Source organism: Rhineura floridana, chromosome 8 (genome assembly GCF_030035675.1).
Source record: "Rhineura floridana isolate rRhiFlo1 chromosome 8, rRhiFlo1.hap2, whole genome shotgun sequence".
In the NCBI taxonomy this organism is placed as follows: domain Eukaryota; kingdom Metazoa; phylum Chordata; class Lepidosauria; order Squamata; family Rhineuridae; genus Rhineura; species Rhineura floridana.
The window spans coordinates 21,825,874-21,843,903 of NC_084487.1; the positions used below are offsets into that span (position 1 = coordinate 21,825,874).

Below are 18,030 nucleotides of genomic sequence, written 5' to 3' on the forward strand. Positions count from 1 at the left end.
CCACTTTTGCTTCTTGTTTTCAGCATGTAGCAGCTGTTGTAAATTGTGCATCCCGTCTTCGCACCGAAAGGCTGACAACTTAATTATAACATGCTAGCTAAAGGCCTGGGAATTTCTGAGAAGGGAAAACCTTGCCTCTCTCCCAATCCCCTTCCCTTACCCATCCCACTTCTTTTGCTTCAGCACCCTCCTTGCTCTCCATCTCTACCCCCAAGCCTCCTCAAAGCTGGCTCCTGGCCTTCTACTGCTGACATGCTGAGGTAGGGCTGGGCCGTAGCTCCCATCAGCTTTGCACACAGAGGAGTTCAGGTTCAGTCCCTGGCCTTTCCAGGTAGGGCTGGGAAAGACTGCCTGCCTGAAACCCTGGGGACCTGCCCCTACTCACTGTAGGCAATACTGACCTAGATGTATCATGGCCTGACTGAGTTTCCTATGTCCCTATGATTCTGGGAGAAAGGGAGAACATAGGAAACCGGCTATTGCAAAAAGATGCTAATTTCATCTCTTCTTGCTCCGCATGGAAGGTTTCACAAGTGACTGCACGAGGACAAAAAAGGAAGAAGAAACCATCTAGAAGGTGTTTTGCTTTGATCAGTGTTATTCGTGCCATTCATGTTTGTACAGCTCTGGCCCCAAGTTCAGATTCTATAACTCTACAACCTCAAAATAAGCTAAGCCTAACACAGATATACTTTAATACACACTGCTGCAGAACTCAACAGTTCCAACTGAATGAAATCAACACAATTGTATGAGATTTCCCCCCACATCCTTTCATAGATTGCAAAGCAATGCAAACCATGTTTCCCTGGCCACCTGGTATGACAAGCGTGATTACCAGCCAAATCTGTTACACTGATGATCTATGAGCTTGGTCCCTAGACCACAAGAATGACATGTATATACCAGTTTTTGGTGCTTTGAGCAAAGCGATAAGAATCTGAAACCATGCTCATCCAGGCTTTCCCTAAAACTGGTTTTTTTATGTCAGCATTCAGCCACGAACACATGCCTCTGAGCATGTGCAAAGGGCTCTCCCCCTTCCAAACACCAGCCTCTGGGCACGAGCATTCAGCTTAGAGGACATGAGTTACAGATTTGCACCCCATAATCTCTGTAAAAGTTAAACAATGATCGCTCTATTCATGTGTCGGTGTGTGTGAGAGAAGCTTGCAGTTCAAAAATGGATCCCCATTTTGACAGGGCTTTAACTGCTGATGAAAACCCTGAACTGAGGATGATTGTGATTGCCTTTGACTTTGAACTCTGGCAGCTTGACAGCCTTGTCTAGTTTTGTAAGTGTGCACTCAGAAGGCTACATATGTCACTGTGGGACAGGGGCCAGCAAAGATGCGCATGAACTGATCAAGCATACAGAAGTCACTGTCTGGGATCCTGCCAGATGAACCGCTGGCCTTTGCACCTACTCTTGTGCAATGAGAACATGGTACCTTAACATTTCTAACTCTGAATTGTGTTCAGTGCGTGTATCCTTGACCAAAAAAGCATAATACTTGCACATTTTTATGCCCTAAAGTCAAGCTAAATTGGCCTGAGTTTTCTTTCCTTTCCTTTAGTACCTGAAAAAATGCAACTGTTCCAAACTTGGAAAATAAGTGTTACACCTGTGTGCCATGCAATTTGCTTCCACGGAGCATTTGATGATGAAACCAACACTTACTTTGTGGGACATTTGTCCTGTTGTGAACACCCACAATATATCATCTGACTTATTTTGAGGCATATGACAGGCTTGGAAGCTCCTAGAAAGGAGCTTGTGATGTTGCATAGCTCTGCAGAAAGTGGAGGGGGGGGAAGTAAAAACTAAAAGACCAGCATCCTGATGACTTAGCCTCTGATCCAATGCCTACTTACTTTTCATTTGCATGCACAGGAGCATTCTACTAGTCTGCTAATTTATCTCAGCAAATTAAAGGCCAACATCCTCATCCATCTCCATACATGCTTTTAAAAGGTGTTTATGCATGACTAGTGGTGCTGAGAGTTGTTTGGAGACCCCTACCTATTTCACAGAGCTACAGTTCTCAGAGTTCCCTGGGAAGAGGGATTGGTTGTTAAACCACTCTGGGCACTGTAGAGTGCAGATGAAGCCTTAGATATGAATTTATATCAGCTTTTGGGAGCCAAAATAGGGGTTGCTTTGGCACCGGCACTTCACAGCCACCAGCTATATACATGAAGTAGATGGAATTCTCTTTAAAGGCTATGTGCACGCCATACATTTGAAGCACATTCCTGCCTACCCCAAAGAATCTTGGGAACTGTAGTTTACCCCTCACAAAGCTACAATTCCCAGGACCCTTAACAAATTACAGTTCCCAGGATTCTTTGGGGGGAATTCATGTCCTTTAAATGTAGGGGGGGTGCAGCCAAAGTATCTAGTTTGAGGCAGCCAGTCCTGTCACAATTCACCTACAAATTTTAAAATACAAAATATCTGTCAGATTCTAGCCCTCTTTAGACAAACCCTTCATGTGTTCCTGGAACATGTGAGGTGTCCCCCCCCTCCCCAATGCTGTCGTATTCCTCTGGCCATATCCTGACAAGTGCACATTCAGATTATCACTTGAAAGGAGCCATCAGCCGTCTTTCCACAGCTCTGCACAGGTAAGAAGCTTCTCTCATCTATCCAGCTGAATGCACAGACATCATTGTGGGTGGCCAGAGAGGTGCATCAGTATTACGGTGTGCATAGCTGCCAGAGTCCCACTCTCCCTTCACACATTCGGTGAACATGTGAGGGCTCTGTCTGGAGAGAGAGAGAGAGAGAGAGAGAGAGAGAGAGAGAGAGAGGCCATTTAATAGGTACTCAGCTGAGCCTTGCAGTCACAGTGTGGTTTTCCTATTCACAGGTAGAGGTGGGACTCAGTCAGTGATTACATAAACATTCTCCTTGGATGCACACCCCATCACCCAAGAAATCAAAATAATTGTGTGAGCCAGGTCACTTTTGGGAACAATGCCTAAAAGCAAACAATCAAAAGTGACTACACATGCAATGGTAGCAGATGCTGTTTAGGACTGATGGGGCAAAAGGCAGGGAGATCAACAGTAGGTGGCACCAGAGCCAATGGCCAGCAAATTCTAGTTTTGTCCCTATCCTCCACTGAGATTAAAGAAGAGGAAGCTGACGGGTAGCACCATTCTCTGAACTGCTTTGAAGAAAGAAGGCAGGTAGCCGGGGGGCTGGCTGAGGGCAGCCAGTGGGTTGGTGAGATAGTGTCTCATTTCCCCTAATGGATCAGCCTCCACTGAACATGTCCAATAGTAAATCTGGATTTTGGCACAAGCAGGAGGAAAGGCTTTTAAATGACTTTGTTTGTGGCAGGCAATGCCCCCATTATGCCATATAAGTGTGGCCCTCTGGGCACTCAGAAGTTGTGCTACTGCAAATGTGATTCCTCCTAGTCTCCACCACCACCCAACAGAAAATATGCATGCATTCTTGCTCAGAACATTTCAGCAGCTCTCATGCCATGGACCAGCTTGCATGAGTAGCACCGATACCACAACTCAGCTGCAAACTAGGTAATCCATTGCTGGGGTACAAGTGTGATGTATATTAGGCTGGATTGCAAGGAAGACCCCTTTCATATGGTATAGCATCTGTATGGAGCACCAACACAGGGAAGGGCTATTCAAAGGGGCTACACAGAGGCATCACTTTAAAGCAGGCTTCCCTAGCCTGGTGCTCTCCAGATATTGTTGGAATACAATTCCCATCAACCCTTGCCATTGGCTATGCTGCTGGGACTGATGGGAGTTGTAGTCCAAAACATCTGGAAGGCACTAGGTTGGAGAAGGCTGCTTTAAAATTGTTCCTGAAGTCTGGTGGACCACAGGCCGAGGCCCAGAGGCCACATGATTGCATTCCTGGCCGACAGCTGTACTGTGGGGCCAACGTTCACTGCCATTACACGCTGTGAGGACCACAGTGACCTTGTGCATGTGCAACAGGTGTATTTTCACAACAAGCCTATGCCAAAGTGCTGCTCCTCTACTCTGTTGTATCTGGTGCTTCTCTGGACAATGCCTGCTCTTCATAAGGCAGCTCTGATTGGTCCAGTCTCTCTTCTGTGCTTTGTGGCCCCTCTCCTGGCTGATCTACAGGCCAGAACTTGCTCTGGGTGGTTATCACATCCTATCTGAGCCCCTCTACAAACTGCATGTGATGGCACGTTACTTTGAGAGGTGAAGAGCTTCCTGACCGAACAGGAAATTGGGAAAGCAAGCCTTCCATCTGCATTCGGTACCCTGACTATCACACCGTATCGGTTCTCTATTTTGTCCTGCAAGGGGCCTCCACCACAGTCTGCCTTGGATACCTGGCTGATGGCTGAATGCCACCATACCCAACATTAGGAAGATAGGAAGCTGTCATATACCAAGTCAGACCACGAGCCCATCTAGCTCAGTACAGTCCACACTGACTGTGAGCTGCTCTCATAGGAACGTAGGAAACTGAATCAGACCACTGGTCCATCTAGCTCAGTATTATCTACACTGACTGGCAGTGGCTCTCCAGGGGTTCAGGCAGGAGTCTCTCCCAGCCCTACTTGGAGATGCTGGGGTTTGAACCTGGGAACTTCTGCATGCAAACTTCTGCTGAGCTATGGCCTTCTGCCACAAATCCTCACCATGCAATGTCTCTTCCAAACTCAACTAGTAATGCAAGGGCTTCTTTTGCTCCTCTAGACTCTCCCCTGCCTACCAGCTGAAAGGTGCCTTGTCATTGGGCAGACCACAACACCCACAAACCCTACCCTAAAGTAAAGGTACAGGTGTCCCTGCACTTATAGTGCGAGTCGTTTCTGACTCAGGGTGACGTCTTGCGACGTTTACTGGCAGACAGTATATATGGGGTGGGATTGCCAGTTCCTTCCCCGGCCTTTCTTTACCCCCCAGCATATGCCGGGTACTCATTTTACCGACCACGGATGGACGGAAGGCTGAGTGGACCTCGACCCCTTTTACCGGAGATTCGACTTCCTCCTTCCGTTGGAATCGAACTCCGGCCGTGAGCAGAGCTTCGGCTGCGTTACCGCCGCTTACCACTCTGCGCCGCTTACCACTCTGCGCTGCTTACCACCCTGCACCTACCCTAGGTTCCATATTTTCACCCCATTTGTTGCGGGTGAGAGGCCTTCTACAATGTTCTGGCTGGTGTTTCGCAGCTTGAACAGCCTTGGGGGTGGGGAAGGATTCAGATAACCACATTAATTAATTATGTTCCCATTTCACCTATCCTCCAAAGAGCTCAGCCTGGTTCAGATGGATTCTATCGCTCACACAAAAACCACGTGAGATAAATTATGCTGAGAGAGAGGCCTAGTGGATCTAAGTGGAGGCCATGTTTCTCCAGCCTCAGGCCACCACTCTAACCACTCTGCCACACTCCTAGAAACAGTCTTGTTTTGCAACCATGAGCATAGATCCAGCATGTTGACGTTTTTTTGCTTTCCCCTTGGTGCGTTTCATTTTGCTCCTTGTACACCGAGAATGGCTTCCTTCAGAAGTTTTCAGTAAAAAGAGAAGTCAAATTAAAAAGGTCAGAAGACAGAAGGTTGTCAAAAATGCCATCAGTGCCAATCCTGACAACAGCCACATCATAACATATGACTCACATAATACAATAACTAAAAGTAAAGAAGAAACATCTTTAGTTACACTAACTCAGTTTTCGCCAACCTGGTGCCCCCAGGTGTTTTGGATTGTGGGGCTGGCTAGGAAATGTAGTCCTGGTTGGCAAAGGCTGTGCTACCTTTTCCAGAAGAAATGTCCTGCAATAAATCACTGCTACCACTGAGGAGCAAAGAAATCCTTTCGAATGCTCTTAGCATGCCAAAATAAATCCTGATGTCTGCATCTTGCATATCCCAGACCATTGATGCCACAGAGTTGGATCTGCCATTGCACCTTACTTCCCACCCCGCTACATTGACAAGCTTCCTTGTTTTGTCTTTTTCACACAAGGGTAAATACATAGAAACCAAACCCAGATCACACAAACAGGGAAAGTATCGGCACCAAAGACTAAGAGTGGTCAACGAAATGGGCATAGCAATGCAGCATGGGCCAGGCTCATCTCCCTGCATCCCCCCACCAGGGGTTGTTGTCAGATAGCATATCAAGTCCATCCACAGTTCCACTCCATAACCAGGCGCACAGGATCCCCCCCCCAAATAATGCAGGCTGGTTGAACAGGCAAAAGGACATTTCTATTGAGGTGTGCCGATATCTTGAGCGGCTCAAAAGCTCTATGAAATTTCGCCACTGATCTCTGTTCCATTGCCCCAGTCAGTCTTCAAAACACTGGCTCTGAAGTGAAGTTTGAGCCTCCTCTGGTTTCTCTCCTCAACTTTGAGCCAGTTTGTTTTAGGAGGAGGACTCCACTTGATGCTCCATCTTGAAGGTTCTTCTCGAGGCTAGATGGCAATGTCAATGTGGTCCCATCGTCTTTCCCAAAGACTTCCCATGCCTTACTACGTGCTAATGGCATTCTCCAGTGCCCTGATCTTGCCTTTTACAGACTTCATCAGAGTGACATATCAAAAGCTGGCTGTCATTCGAATAGAGCCTTGAATATTGCACTTTCCGTAAACTTTAAGCCCAACCTGCATGTTTAAAAATAAGGAGAATCTGAAAGAATAAGACAGACAGAAACCTGTCTGAAGTGCTGTGTGTTTATGCACATTATTACATTGATCCTTTTAATGCCACTGCATTGAATTTGGTCCGGTATTACTAACTTAAAAGAAAAAGAAAAAGAGTCCATACAAGACACTGCAGGTTCCTTAAGGCTATGTCTCCCCAGAGCTTCTAGATGTGAAATATTGGCTTTTTCACTTGTCCATGAATACTGTCGTCCATGGCAAATCAGAAACAGTAAACAAAAGAAAAAAAACCCAGAGAGAATTAAAATCTGAAGCAAGGGAAGATGGATGTCTTTCATGTTCTAACCTGCAAAGGAGAGAGAGAGAGAGAGAGAGGATACTCAGTTTTAAAAATGAACCATCAACCAGTTACTATTAGCAGAACTGTCAGTCACTGAAATAGGTTTGCTCTGATTAATAGTCTATATTTTAACTCGGGGTCTCCAACATTTTTGGGGTCAGGGTCACACTGAATTTGTTTTTGTATCTGTTTTTATTGTTCAAATTTTTCTTGTCAATCTGCTTCAGGTTGTTTTATGGGAAGCATTTCATAAATGAAATCAAAGAAAGAAAGAAATCTTTGGAAATCTAAGAAACTGTTGTGGGCATCTCAAAATACTCATTTCACAAAAGCAAAATTGGCAACGCTCAGGGCTCTCCCCAACAGTCACACACACAAAACAGACGCAGACAAAAAAGCACCCCCCCCCAAAAAAACAGGCAACTCCTTCCAGCAACAACAAGAAGAAGCAAAAATCAAATAAAAAAGGGAGGGGCCTTGGTAGGCCCCAAGAGAAAGGTGTCTGAGGGGCCTGTGGTGCCCATGTCAGCCACATTGGTGACACCACTTTTAACTGATTCACTGATTAAATAGGTCTGCGTATTACCTTCAATATCAACACACTGCTTAGAATTTTTTAAAAATATTAAGCAGTTTATAAATGCATTTTTTAAAAAAATAAAAAAATCTGAGGATGATGGAAGTGTAAGATAAGTTTACCAAAAGCCAATCCTTTGTTGTGAAAAGGAAAATCCACCTTCACTTCTCTTTTCATTCCTTACTGCAGTAACACAACGGAATCCAAAAAGCCTCCAGAAATAAAGATACCTTTAACTTGAAGCCCCACTGATTCAAATTGCTCTCCATTGATCAATTAATAATAGTAACGCTTCGCATCTATAAAGCACGCCAGCTGAAAGCACTGCATGTACACCGTCTCACCTCGCCCCGACCCAGTTAAGAAGTTTGTGCATGTAAGCAGGCTTGTTATGCATGCATATCCCTCGCTGGACTGGGAACAGAGAACATAAACTGGACATGCATTCAGATGCATTTTCAAATGAGGATGAAGGCTATCTGCCTTGCATTGAATGGGATGCACATCCTGATGTGTCTTCAAATGTATAACCCCATTTACACTCTCACATGTTAAACCAGTTGACTATTAACACCTTTTTGTGAGTGTACCTAGAGCTGTATCCTTATGATAGCCTTGTAAGGTAGTTCAGTATGATCACCTCTATGTTGCAGGACAGAGAGATGTATGTGTGGGTAAAGGCTGAGCAAATGACAGGATTTCCTAAAGGCCAAGTATTGAGCTGATGGGTGAGAGGCAAGAGTTGAACCTCAAATCTCACTTTATCGACAGATGTGGTTTGAATGCAACTGGAACAGCTAAGAGCAAGGAGAGACTTTTTAAACCAGCCTTCCCCAACCTGGTGCCCTGCAGATGTTGTTGAGTAGAATTTCCCATAATCACAATCACAACCCAACAATTGGCCGCGCTGGCTGGGGCTGATGGGAGTTGTGGTCCCAAACATCTGGAGAGCATTAGATTTGAGGAAAGCTATTTTAGACCTCAGATGGGAAACCTGGAGCCCTCCAGATGTCATTGGACTACAGCTCCCATCATCCTTGGCCATTGGCCATGGTGACTGAGGCTGATGGGTTCAGGAGTCCAAAAACAGCTGGAGAGCTACAGGTTCTCCATCCCTGTTTTAGACTTCAACATCTAGTCCCCTGTTCCCATATTACTGATGATCTGGGAGAAAGACCAGTTGCAACCAGCCAAGGGAACTGTCACTGGAATCATCGGCCCAGTTGAGGAGACTCTGCCCTTTGCAAATTGAAACACCAGCTGTAAGGGCTCTGCCCTTTACAGCTACTTCCAGGGGTGGTGGAGGAGGAGATGTGTCCTGGTCTCAACTCAGGCTCCATCAGCACAGCAAGGACAGGATGAACAGCAGCCAGAAAGGGAAAGGGAATTTTTGACATCAATATCGAGCCCTCCACAGCCCTGTTGCTGCTGCTCTGGACAACCTCCTCAGTTGATTTTAAACATAATGTTTGGCATTAGTTGCATAGCATGTTGTTGGATTAGTTAGATGTGATATTTTGTTTGTTATCATGTTATTGCAATGTTTTACATTTTAGCTTTATTTGTTACTAGTAGCCTTGGATCTGGCGTTGCTCAGGAATTCTAAGAAACCAAAAAATCAGCACAGTTTTGAAAGGTTCCATCTGCCATCTTGAATAAAAATGGCACCCAATTGTATCCAAATGTACACAACAACCTGCTCCCTGAACTCAGTAACCATCATGCAAAATGTGGTCATGATATCTTAAGAGGTGTCCAAATGCACAGCGAACAAACTTCTTTCCAAAATATATAGTAGATTATGCATTTGGTATGGAGTTGAACTGCTGTATGTAGAGTATCGTTCATTCTATTTGCCACTGCTTATGTAGCCCAGACAGTACCATCCACGCACAAGAGGGAGGTATTTATGAGCTTGGGTTTTGCAGAAGTACATTTTTTAAAAAAATCTAAGGGGGGAACCCCCAAAATCAGCCCAATGAGGACTATCAGTGGCCACAGATTCTGACTGACTCTTGTGTAGGGTGCAAACTGAGTGTAGGTGTGGTAAATTTAACCAAGTGGCTGGACACCTGAACGGGAAGCACTCTATGCTGCAGCATATTGTTGCAGATCCCACACATACTGGAACTGCATCGATTGCATTTCTTAATTAAGTTGGAAGATTCAGGGGGGGACCACACTGGCCATCTTAATCAAATCATTGATTTGCAGAATCATTAAGGATCAGTTTGGGCTGCATCTGCATCAGAGGGAGGTGCAAAACAGCAAGAGACCCTGCAATGGCCTGCTTGGGACCATTTGCCGTTTAGCTCTTCTCTCACCAGTTAGTGATTGACAAAAACACCACAGATCCAGGGGACTTTTAAAGTTCAACGTCTGGGTCAAAATACCCTAAACCAGCGGTGGGAAATCTTTTTGGCCCAGTGGGCCAGATCTTTATCTGTCCCCCCACGCCACAGGACATCTTTGTTAAGCGGGAGGGGCAACCCATACCTGCCAATCAACTGGCATCATTATGATGTCAAGTAGGTGGTCCCACCCAGCTGTTAAAGTTGACCCGCAGGGTGGGGTCTGAGTCATCAGCACATTCCCCTGCAGCACCCAGCAGGATGGACTCTCTGTTCATCAGCCAATGAGCAGAGGGTTCAATCCTGCTCTTTTCAAGGGTCTGCTTCAGGATTGGACTCTCCGGCCCTGGTCATGTACATGTGGAGTCCAATCAGAAAAGCACCAACTATGCACATTGGTGGTGAAAATGCAGTGGAGGCTGGTCCATTAGGGTGAATACCCCACCAACTTCAGTCTGGTCTCAGCCATACCCCAACAGTTTGTCTTCTTAACAAGGGTGACACTGGCTGTCAACTTCTGCCTCCTTAGTCACAGTGCTGCACTTGTAGAACACAGCAGAGAGGAAGGTGGAGACAAAATTAGAACTGCCTCTGCCTGCCATTGGCTCTCGCTCCACCTGCTGTTGGCCTCCTGCACTACGCCCTGCCAGCTCCAATGGGCACCGGTCACCACTGGCTGAAATCCGCCCTGCACCTCCTTCCAAGCAATTATGCTTGAAACCTGCCATTGAGTGGGCAGCTCTAGTGGCTCGATCGCTCTTGTTTTGCAAGCACAGGCAGCGCTCATCAAGTCAGGGCTACATGTGCAGAATCCGGCGGCCGCACGCTAGCTGGATCGGAGTTACCTGGCTTCAAGACATGGGTGTTACAACAAACAAAAGCCACAGTGTTAATATTTATGAGAGCAGCTGCTCCTGCGTGAGCAAAAGTACAGTGAAAACTTGATCACAGGAGCAAAGGCAGGCACCCCAAACTCACCGCCTGACTTGGAATTATGACTTGCTGACATTCTCGTATATAACGTCGCTGATGCAGAACTGCTTCTTCTTCTTTAGCCACATTAATTGCACACACTGGTGAATAAAAATGTATTGTTCCTGCAGAGAAAGGGAAAGCAAAAGGCAGTGTATCATATCCAGCAGGAACCGCCGTTTTATGGACCCAGCTGCCCACCATATGCTACACACACACGCACGCGCCCAGCCCCTGCCCTCCGACCTGCTGAGAGTCGCCGCCTTCATCCTGATTGATCCCAGCATTTCCATCCACTTCCCTGGTACAGGTGGGAGCCAATAAAACTAAAAAATCATTCTTGGCCTCAGTTGCCCATAAGCAATATCTGAATAATAATTCATTACTGTTCTGCCGTAGGTTTCTGCAAACTGCCTTAGGACATGTTTAGGGACAGCATAGGAACAGACGACGCTGCCTTAGATGAAGGCAGGCCATTGGGCCAACTAGCTCAGTATTGTCTACACTGACTGGCAGCAGCTCTCTGAGTTTCAGGTAGGGAGTCTCTCCCAGCCCCTCCTGGAGATGCTCTTGGGGGATTGAACCTGGGACCTTCTGCATGCAAGGCAGATGCTCTGCCACTGAACCGAAGCCCTTGCCCAATGAGTTTAGTTATGAATATTTAGCTGCCTTACAGACTGTTTTTAACTGCTTTAGGATGTTTTTTTTTTACCTGCTTTTAGAATGCTTTTTCATTCGTTAAATTGTTTTGTTGATGTGTTTGCTGCTCTGGGTTCCCACAGGAGGAAGAGTAGGATATAAATTCAACAAATAAACAAACAAACAAATTTATTTATTTAATTAATTTGTATTCCGCCCTTCCTCCCAGCAGGAGCCCAGGGCGGCAAACAAAGCACTAAAACACTTTAAAACAGCATAAAAACAGATCGTAAAATACATTAAAACAAAACAGCATTAAAAACATTTTTAAAAACAACCTTAAAAAAGGGTTAAAAACATTATTAAAAACATATTAAACAATTCTGACAAAACTGAATCAGATCAGACCATTGATCCATCCAGCTGAGCACGGTCTACACTGATTGGCAGTGGCCCTCCAGGGGTTTAGGCAGGGGTCTCCTGACCCTCTCTGGAGCTGCCAAGGATTGACCCTGAGCCTTTTTCTGCATGCAGAGCAGATGTCCGACCACCGAGCGACAGCGCTTCCGTGAGGTCCAAATGTCACCCAATTTATAATGTCTCAGCGACACTGTGAGGTAGGTCAGTATTTATTTATTATTTACCCTTGTAGCATACCCTACCCCTTGAAGAAGCTCCAGGTGGGTATGTGGGACTTCTTTTTGTCCTCACAAAAGTCCCGTAAGGTCGGTTAGGCTGAGAGGCAAAGGTTTGCTCCAAGTCACCCAGTGAGATTCTTAACTGACTGGGCATTATTGTAAACTGGGTTGCCCGAGTCCAGCTCTGATTAGTGATTCCTCAATGAGAAGATCTATACTGCCTGCCAGATGAGCTTCTCTTGAAAGATAGCTTGACCACGACAACTGGTCTTTATTGAATAACATTCATTTAATTGAGTGTATTTATCACCCTTCCTTCAAGAAGCTTAAGGAGGAGCACGTAGAGGTTATCCCAGTTTATCCTCACTACGACTCTGCGATGTAGATGAGGTTGAGAGACTGCGACTGGCCCAAGAACACTCAGCAAGCTTCATGGGTGATTAGGGGGTCTCCCCGATCCAAGTTTGGCAGGCTCACAACATCAGGCACCGGTGAGGTCTAACAAGCTTGGCTGATGCCCTGTGTGCATGCAGTTTCCTCCATGATGCGCAGAGGTTGCATGTTGTGGGGCTCACTGGCGGAGATGTCTATATGGAAAGGGGGTCCTTCAAGGCAAAATGTTTGAAAGCCACTCATATAATAGGGGTAACTGTGTTGAAAACTGTACAGCAACTTTTAGGAGTTCTCCTGCATCACAGCTGAGGGATGTGGCCATGAGTGAACAGAGCCCCAAACTTAAGAGATGCACTCCCTGATCTTAACAATGCAATGTTCCTCTAATTGTCATTGCCTCACTACAGCTTTTGGCCAGTGCAAAATTGCACTGATGTTAGGAGTTGAAGCCATCTTGGCAGCCTTCAGAAGCCAGCAACAGCCCAGAATTCTTTCTCGCCTCCTCTCTGCCTTGAAAGAACTGCTTTGAGGGTGCTAGGTGTTGTTTCAATTTGTATAGATATTAGCAGAGATTGTCAACGGCCTGCAATACGTGTGTGCCATTGTGTGCGTTTACCTAAATAGCAGGCTTTTACCCTGCACTGGGATCACTGAGACTTAACCCGTAGTAAAATAAGAAAAGCTACTTTATTTATAGAGATACATAGTAGATATGAAAGGCATACCTAGTTCTAACTAACTAAGTTGGAGGCGCAATGCCCAGGTTTGGGAGTTGCCCTCATGGCTCAGGAGAGAGAGCAGAGACAAAGGTGTCTCCTCTCTCTCGGACACTCAAGGAAGAGAAGAGGTGAAAGGGCGGAAGGAGGAGGGGGACGGAAGGAAGTCAGTCAGAGCATCACAGGTAAAGGTAGTCAAGCCTAGCCATCTGGAGGCCCCTAACTCTATCTGCCTTCTGGAACATAAACAAAAGAACAAAACAGGAGTTGCTCTTGCCCCACTTCCAACACTAGGAAGACGGTCTCCCTCCCGCCATGCCAACAACTGCTGGTGCTTAAGCACATGAAGTGGAGGGCAGCTCCCGCTGCTGAAGCCCACAGCAGATCTAATGTTCAGACACTGCTGGATTCCAACTCCCAACAGCCCCAGCTGGCACGGTCAATGGTCACAGATGATGAGAGTTGGAGCCCAACAACATCTACAGAGCCACAGATTCCCCCTCCCCGATTTAGGGTAAGGTAACAAAAAGGGGCAAAAGGGGGGAAGGGAAAATTCCTTGTTCAAATCATACCTCTACCATAGGCTCACTACGTAGCCACTGGCTCACCTCTACATCAGGAATACTGATCTACCTTACAGGATTGGTGTATGGAGGGGCACTCTTAGGGGGTGGCCCAGTGGGCCCAAACCCCAGATCTTTTGTGTTTTCCCACTCTGCTTAGGCGGCTGCTGGGCCTACTACTGGTGACATTCCAGCCACCCACCATCATAATTTGCCCAGAGGCATCTCTACATATAAATTGGCACATACAAATGTTTATGTAAATATGTGTCATGGGCTCGGGCCATAAGTCCTTTAAGGATCTAGCAACGATCCCCTCAGTTGTGTGGACTGCAGGAAATAAAGTATGTGAACTGCTCTGAACCTTTTTGAAGGACTACATTGTAACTGGCGGCGCCGTCAAGATTCGTCCTGAGGTCTAAATGGGATAGATCATTTATCCCTTCTGGCAGGTTTGGGGCAAATGGCTGGGGCTCGGTGGCCAGACCTGTTAGGGTCTAAGAGATTCCTCTGAAATGTGAGCTTCCAGCAACTTCCGAACTGCCCACAACATTGGCCTTTGCTTCACCCAGAAGGCTGGAGAGTGGTGCGGTGAGCCTGCCCAATTAATTTTCCACTTCACGAGGTAACCTGAAACCAGGTGAATGGCGAGTGCAAAGTGGTTTCAAGTTTTCTGCTGAAACATTTGCAATACTCCAAACAGTTGGTTTCTTGCTTCTTAAAGCATACTGACATCTAGTGGCTATTGGTAGAGTTTTTTCCTAATATTTCAGATAAGGGTTTTTTGGGGGGCAGGAATCAACTTGCTTGTAGAAATGAACGGATGGATGGATAATTAAAAGAGGCAGACTCTTTGTCACTGGAAGCACATAATGTGGGTCACAGTAGATAAGGCATTAAAGTGTGCACAATTTTAATTATTTGAAGAGAATTCATAAGGAGGAGAGACAAGATCAGAACTTCCTGTGGGGCATGGTGGTTTTATTTTGTTCATTTATTGACTACATTTATATTCCACCTTTCCCCCAAAGAGCTCAAGGTGGCATATATGGTTCTCCTCCCCCCTATTTTATCCTCACAACAACCCTGTGAGGTGGGTTAGGCAGAGCGGGGATTCTCCCAGGTCCTTGTCCAACATTCTAACCACTACATGGAAATACCCCTCCCTCCCTGAAGCTTCCATCCCAGAACAAGCAGCAGCTTGGAGAGGGGTGGATTTTATAAGGACCACTCTGCAGGGATTCCTCCTCAGCCAAAATTTTCCCACACTCAGATTGCCCAAGGGCTGCACTGCCTCATGAGCAATGTTCCAGGGGCCACATAACACTGGTGGACAGCGCCAAAGGCAAGAAGTGGGCAGACCCAAAGGTAAAAGCTGGCAGAGCCATGGATGTGACTCTTGCCTTTGTACAGCAGGCTACATTCCAGCAGATGAGGCTGATGGCTCCAGTGTCAGTGGGGCAGTGGAATCCGCTCCAGCTTTCAGCACCTTGGAAAGCTCCATGAAAGTTTGGACTAAAACTCGGAGTGGATTCATTCCAGCCATACAAAGTCAGCCCTTTTTGCATACGCATGCCCCTCTATCCTCCATTAAGGCAAGCAAAAGACCTTGCCATTGCCCGAGGACACATTCCAGTGCTCAAGGACCATGCAAGGTAGGGTTAGTGAGGGATGAAGCCTGGGAAGGGTCCCAGGGGCCAGACAGAGATGCTTGGAGGGCTGCATTTGGCCCCTGGAGCTGAGGTTTCCCACCCCTGGCTTGCACTGATGATTCAAATGTGTGGCTTCTCCTTTTTGCTGACTCCCTTCCCCCAGCCCCACTTCCCCTGGCATTTCAGCTCCTGGCAACTTGTGCATCGTATCCTGTTCCTGAGCTTTCAATGCTGGCGCGCGGTTGGGCTGTTCTATAATCCAGATCCGGTTTGCTGGAGCATCACAAAGCCCTGCTGTCTGCTGTGTTTGTGCACCAGAGAGAGAGAGAGTGGAAAAGAGAGGCTGTAGTGATGCTGTGCCAATGAAATGTGGGGGGGGGGGACCGGCCAGCTGGCAAACAGCGGGGCCTCGGAAACAACACAGGAGTTGGCAGTCACAGAGATGTGGGCCCTCTGGAGAAAAGCTAATGGAGTGCTACTGCACAAACAAGTGGGCGATAGAGATAAGAAAAAAGGAACAGCTCCTTACCCAACAGCACCCTAATCTGGGACACAGAGAGGCTCAGCATCTTACAAGGGCCTGATCTACACACACTTGGGATGGGCAAATCTGTCCATCTCAGTTTCTCTCCATTTCTCCTTTTTCCCCCATGTTAAGGTCAGTTCTCCACATTTCCATATCAGTTTGTGAATTTTTTTGAAGGGTGGGGGGTGAGGGGAGGAAGTCCTCATGGAAATTCATCAGCATTTTAGTGTGAATTTCTCCTAATATAGGCACCTTTTTGTATGCAATTTTGTCTAATGCACACTGTTTTGCAAAGCAATTCTCCCTACCATAAAGCAGTTCTTTCCCCCACATGTGGTGGACACGTGTTAAGGTGGCTGAGGTTTGGGACTCAGCGTTCACGGAAATAGAAAAATAATCACAAAGCAGGTGATACGTAAACCCCCAGAATTAGCCCTGTTAAATCTATTTTTGAACGGAAACCAGACCCTTAAGGGTAAGCAATTGATTAGGTTTCTTTTAGTTGCAGCCCAGTTATTAATAGCACAATTTTGGAAGGATGTGAAAGGTATATCTATTTCATTGTGGTATAGTAAAGTCTGGCAATTAGCCTTATTGGAGAAATCATCGCAGAAGCTAACGATGGTGAAAGAAATGTAAAAATTATTTTATGGCAGAGTAGGGGAGCTTTATTTCATATACTAATGTGAAATGAAATGAAATGGACTGCCTTCAAGTCGAAGATAAGCTACTTCCTCAAAAAATTGATGGGGGGGGGAAAGAGCCATAGGAATAACAGGGTTCTTGCTGGAAGGAAGTGAGATTTCCCACCACCAGCCATTTCAGCGAGCACACCCTTTCCTCCTCTCTATGCAATTTAATGAGAGAGAGCTTTCTCCATTAGTGTGCATGGGGACGGGATGGTGATAGGGATAAATCCTTGAAAATGGATGATGGAGAAAGAAGCCCACTCCCTCCACCAGAGATTCTTGAGGTAGCAGGGTCCTTGAAAGGAAGATGACATTCTCCCCAGCCAAGGATCACTACTCTTTTTCTACCACCACCATCCCGAGCAAGTTAATGGAGAAATTTCTCTCTCCAAGGAAGAAGAAAAGTCAATGGGGAATGGGGAAATGACTTTAAAATTAAGCACAGCTGTGCACATGTGCAGGTATTCTCCCCCCTCCCGATGAATTACCTTCTGATGGCGATTCAGTTATTGAGAGTAAAATGAAGGATAAAATTTCCTTCCCATAAATTTACTCTCACCACCCCATGTTTAATGAAGGGATGAGATAAGGGGAAGAATGGTTGCTAAGGCCAGTTCTTCAGGACTGAAGCAACTCTCACTGATAGAAATAAGAATGTCACCCTGCTGATTCTCATGCCATGCACAGGGGAAGCGAAATGCAGTATCTATAAAACGTCATACAACTAGTTTGAAGAATCCCAGAAGGGTCAGAAACAGTGGCATTAAGACACGCAGGCGCGAGTGTCGAGTGCATCACAAGCAAGCAAAGATATAGGGACACAGGTCCCATCGCTCCAAGTAGCTCAGCATTGTCTACACTGACTGGCAGTGGCTCTCCAGGACTTCAGACAGGGGACATTCCCAGCCCTACCTGGAGATGCCAGGGATTGAACCTGGGACCTTGGGTACGCAAAGCAGATGCTCTGTCCCTGAGCTATTGCACTTCTCAAGCAGTGATACTGGTTAAAATGAGCTAAGATGGATCTGGCCCAGTTCTCAGTATTACAAAAAAGAATCCAGCTGCTCTGTTGTCCAAAGACCACTAGGGGGTGATCTTGCTACAATGGCCCATTCATAAACATTTTCTCTTTTAGATCCAGGAGTATGGCAGTTCTCCCCCTCTTCTGGAATGGCCAGCCATCGCCTCTTTCAAGATTACAGTCAGGCTTGGCATCAGCACCTGACACACTTACGCATCTGCCAGGGGCTCTGGCAGAGCCCACTGGTATTGATACCCGCCCTGTGTATGTGGCCATATTACATTTCCCAAAATGCTCTTGCACAATGATACATGGTAC

At 46.4% G+C, this 18,030-nt stretch overlaps 1 protein-coding gene across 6 annotated transcripts in view; it reads right to left on the minus strand.

Moving 5' to 3' along the window:
* Positions 1-5,649: 5,649 nt before the first annotated feature.
* Positions 5,650-18,030, minus strand: part of PTPRO (protein tyrosine phosphatase receptor type O) — a 99,965-nt gene continuing 87,584 nt past the window's right edge. For 5 of the 6 annotated variants that reach the window (XM_061638510.1, XM_061638509.1, XM_061638507.1 and 2 more), the window contains 2 exons: positions 10,882-11,000; positions 5,650-6,981 (listed from right to left, as the gene is read on the minus strand). In XM_061638510.1, the coding sequence (XP_061494494.1) occupies positions 10,896-11,000 (105 nt within the window). In that variant the 3' untranslated portion in view covers positions 5,650-6,981; positions 10,882-10,895. Of the gene's footprint in view, positions 6,982-10,881; positions 11,001-11,586; positions 11,644-18,030 lie in introns of those variants that run through there. The other variant, XM_061638508.1, reaches the window with a different exon arrangement.